At 39.6% G+C, this 4,710-nt stretch overlaps 1 protein-coding gene across 1 annotated transcript; it reads right to left on the bottom strand.

Annotated features, from left to right (window-relative positions):
• Positions 1–252: 252 nt before the first annotated feature.
• On the bottom strand, positions 253–4,221 carry LOC147859006 (uncharacterized). The gene is made up of 8 exons (XM_087325940.1): positions 3,867–4,221; positions 2,812–2,920; positions 2,255–2,370; positions 2,034–2,153; positions 1,854–1,943; positions 1,125–1,282; positions 681–1,005; positions 253–585 (listed from the first exon to the last, which is right to left on the bottom strand). Exons 1-8 carry the CDS (start codon positions 4,155–4,157, stop codon positions 433–435), a joined length of 1,362 nt encoding a protein of 453 aa, XP_087182066.1. The 5' UTR covers positions 4,158–4,221; the 3' UTR covers positions 253–432.
• Between the last annotated feature and the right edge of the window lie 489 nt (positions 4,222–4,710).

Raw genomic sequence — 4,710 nt, 5'->3', positions numbered from 1 at the left:
GTGTGAACGTAGATATCAATGATTAGTGCAAAGTGAGATCTTCAATGAGAATGATAGATGGGAAATGTCTAATTACAATTATAGGTGAACATGATATGCATGATGTGACGCATGATTCAAAAGATTGGGTAGTTATAATTTGTATACAATAAACACAATTGCGTACATGCATACATACAACATATATTTACATGTAAGCACATATATCTAATATGTGAGTATGCATATGAATGTGAGTGTGTGTAAACAGGTGAGACAAGGGGAGATGGAATATGTGATTTCTCGCAAGTTTTTTTAAAGATTACTTGTCTCGGCACATCACCTGTATCCTTAGGACTTTCTAGGCCATTTACCAACAATCCCCACTTAACAGGGTGAAGAGAAACCGATCAATATACAGTCTATCACATTTCTACAAAGGTTTAGGATTCATTATCTTCTATATAAACCTGAATGCTGCAATGTTTTGCAGTAATCAACCAGAACAGGTGACTTCTTTATTGAGTCCCATATACGCGCAGAATTCCGCAACCAATCACGTTCACTCATAGGCCTTGCGAAAGGCCGACGATTCATATTCAAAATCTGTGATAAAAAGGCAGGCAGTATGCCTGCATTGTTATGTTGTATTTCCCACCAAACAATAAATCAACACGCTAAGCACAAATGATAAGAAGAACCTGGTCACGCAGCTGCCCCAGCATCACTGTATAGCTCTCATGTTGTAGCTTTACTGCATCATCAGAGGACCGTAGTGGAAGAACAAAATAGCTAACCCCTCCTTTCTCCTCATCCTCAGAATCTTTGTCTTTATCATCATCTTCTTCACCACTAGGACTATTTTGAGGATTCACTGGATCTTTGTTCATCTGGGCCCTTGAAGAGAACTGAGGTAATACATACTGTACAGCACCATTCCTTCGAAATGCAGGGGCTGGGAAGTACAACGACAATGCCTTCTTCAAACACTTGATGTTATACCAGGAGCACTCATGCTCCCGCAGCCTACATGGCCATCATTTTATGCAAAAAGTTCTCAGCTCTGCAATGAGACAAAAACAAAATATATTTTCCTGATGTTTCAAACACAGCTTGCTTCAAATGTTGATGTTACAGTTACCAACTTTGTATGGATAAAGATCGTGTCTGCAAAGAATTCAGCAATATCTTCCTGTATCCCATCCTCTTCATCTTTATCTCCTGAGATCAGATGCACATGACTGCCATTTGAAGCCAAGTTGATAAGGCTAGGATCAGGGATACCTTGCTTCAGCATTTCCACCTGCAAGACATTAACGTGATAGTGTGATGGTCAATCTTATAACATATAAAGCCTTTAATTTCATCAGTTCAAGTCTAAGACATCTAATTGAATGTTTGTCATAAAAATCATTTATATTTGACTTTGAGCTCATTATGCCTATGCGTTAACGAACGAATAAATTCTCCCAAAAAAATGGTTCCATAAATTCATTTTCTACAACCCTTAACATTCACAATTTGACCCTGAGATCATTACAATAACACTTTACTCACACTTTCTCCTTAAAATTTAGCTTCACAAATTCATTTTCCACACTACATTGTATTAAACAAAAACAGTCTTGGGCAGTAGACAAGCGGGATTGAGGCAAAACATATTTTGAGTTTTACAATGCAACAATTATCTATTTTACCTCAATCCTACATTAGCTTTTAATTTTCATTCAGGCAAGGAATGATTATGACTCACACCTCAGGTAAAATCTCTTGAAAGACGATTTACTGAAACCAATGGCTTTTTCAAGGCACTAACCATGTTATTTATATATAATCCTGTTGTATCTTTCAATTGTTTTGAGAGTTGAACCTACCGTCAGCATCAAACGCCACAAGCTGATGTCATGAAGTCCCTCGGCTACAAGAAGAAGTACATGGCAAACTGAGGCCAAGAAAACTCCAAGCTACAGCAGGCCCTTGCATTGCAGCATTGAAAGGCAAACATGAATGACTGAAAGAGATTTTTACAGATGAAGTTTCATCGAATAGAATACCTGAATACCCATCATCTCATGAGCTAACTCAGCAGATAGAGTTTCTCCGGTCAGCACAGAGATTGATGAAGATCCATCTGGCCGCATTAAATCTGCTAAGATGGAGGCACTGAATAAAGGCTGTGGCCCCAAGAGAACAGCATAAGCAGTTAGCCAATTCAAAATATGATCTTGGGATGTGCATACTGTTCATATTTAACATCAACTGCAATTTGATTAACCTGAGTATCCAGTAAGATAAACCGTTCAGCACACATTCTCAGCTCCACTCCAACACTACAATGTCTTGCCATTGCCTTGGTTTCATCAGAAAGGACAGAAAAAGGAGGAGGAACACCTGAAATATATAAATATTTGAAACCTGAAATCATCTAGAATAAAGACCACAACAAAATTTACTGCTCTAAAGTTGAAGTTTTTAACTTACCAATAGCAGATAACTATGAAGGGAACAAAGTCCAACTAAATTCTATGAACATTTGAGGATTTCTCATGATTTCCTATTTTTTCATTATTGAGATAAAAACTCAGCCAGATAGCATTATGACCAGATGTTCACTGTTAGCAAATATTGCGTGGTGGTATATTCTCATGCATAATGTCCTATTATTTCATGCATAAAAACGAAACTTAGCTCACTGTTATGAAAATGTTCTAAACACCAATTTGGAGAGACAATATTGAAACCTGAAATCCTGAAAATTTGCAATATTTTCTCATGATTTCCTATTATTTCATTCATGCAAAGGGAACAGATGATTAATAATGAGAAACGGACCTGGAGATATAGAATCAAAACCATAGAGTTCATTCATGATAGTTGACTTGCCAACACCTGGGGCTCCCAACACACCAATCACCGTAAAATCTGTGTTCTCTGATAGGAGCTGCACAAATATCAAAGCCTTCTCAGAAAGCTAAAAAATGTTTTACAAAATCACATAGTCTTAAAATGCTTTCAATTGCTCCAATTTGTTCATTGTTCTCACAGATGTGATGAACGTGTTTGGTTGCAATCTCTTCTTGTATTTTATGGGGGCTGTCTTGGCCTCTGTGAGATATTAACACATCTCTCTCTCTCTCTGGTGAAAACACACAATTGTATTAATAAATGTGTGTGAAAAACACTACAACGGTACCATGATTGAGTGTGGTTACCACTACAGGGATAATGGGTCATGTTGAATCGCCAATAGGCAATACAAACACTCCACTAAAGAAAGAATTTTGGCTTGATGCAATAAACAAAATTGCCACATCAGTACTCCCTTCAAATTTCGTAGATATGCTCTAACTCCATCTCTTCCCCCTCCTTTCCTTCTATATTCAGATTGTTAAGGCATATTTTATGAACCCACGCACATGGGTTCAAATCTTAGTTTAGGTTAAACATATGACCTTCCAATCTTCACAAATAGCCTTATAATTAACCTGCATTTGTTTAATCTTTGTTTCTATTTTAAAAAGGCAGCTCACCATCATCATTTGCAACTCTCTCTTAGGTTGTATACTAGTAGTAAGCTACAATTTTACTAGCCGTTGCACGTGGGTTCAAATTTTTACTATATGTACTATTAGACTAGATGCCATAACAGAATGTAGGGGTTGAACGCATGACTTTCTGATATGCATGCCGGGAAACCTTACCAACTATGTTACAAATCTCTTTCTCTCTCATTGGCTTTTGTTCAAGATACCAAGAAGTCACATGCTGCACATGTTTCTCATACTCTTGTTTCGGTCCCAGTTTTTCTTTTCTTCTCTCTTCTAAACAGCGGTTTCTTCTAAAACAACAAAGAACGACTAGCACTCCGACCTCATGAAAAGACTTACCGGAAGAAGACGATCAGGATAGATCTCCCATGACTCCGAGATGAGGCTGAGGGATCCGTGCAGGGAGAGACGGTTCGATCGAGCGGCGGCAGCGGCGGCAGCTGCAGATGCTGCGGGAGCTAAGTCTTCATCGGCGCGATGATCGTTGATGCGCATGAGCTTTACGACGTGGTGAGGGGCAGAAGGGGCCGATCCGCCGCCCTGGTCAGGCCGGGAAGAGCCAGGCTTGGTCAGAAGAATCTTAGGGTTAGGGTTAGGGTTAGGGTTAGGGTTAGCACCTGAGCCCACCATGATTGTGTCGGTCGCTGGGTTTGGGGTGGGGGGGAGGGGGCAAAGATGGGCTACAGACAAAATGGATAAGATGATGATGATGGGGTGCACCCTAGAATTAGCTGTGTAGTTTGTAGTCCTACAGTCTACAGAATGGCTATATTTTTTTTTTATTACAGACCTCGCCACATTCATACTCATCTCGGCAGTAGACTCGTTGGCCACACGCGCTCTCTTTTTTCCTTCACATACATATTTGGCCCCGTTGATTTGCCCCCGCCATGCCGATGCTGAAGCACTAGTGGTATTCCACTTTCTTATATGCCTCCTCTGGCCTTATAGCTTGAGTGCCCACATGGGAAATCCATGTCAATGTGGCCCACAACTTCTTAATATAGATGGACACAATTGTATCTACTAGACAATGAAGGCAACATGTAGCACATCTCTTACCCAAGACAAACCTAATCAATCATTAGAACTTCTCAGCTATTGATTCCAAGGGATGTTATAGTTCGATTATGGGAAATCTCAATGGTCATTCCTTTGTCCCAAACCAATTGAGACAAGCAAT

The sequence above is a fragment of the Azolla caroliniana genome, unplaced genomic scaffold (genome assembly GCF_043228905.1).
Source record: "Azolla caroliniana isolate FFs.n. ecotype wild unplaced genomic scaffold, voAzoCaro1.0.p SCAF_10, whole genome shotgun sequence".
Taxonomy (NCBI): Eukaryota; Viridiplantae; Streptophyta; class Polypodiopsida; order Salviniales; family Salviniaceae; genus Azolla; species Azolla caroliniana.
Note: the sequence above shows the minus strand (reverse complement) of the source record. Positions and strands in the feature narration are given on the sequence as shown.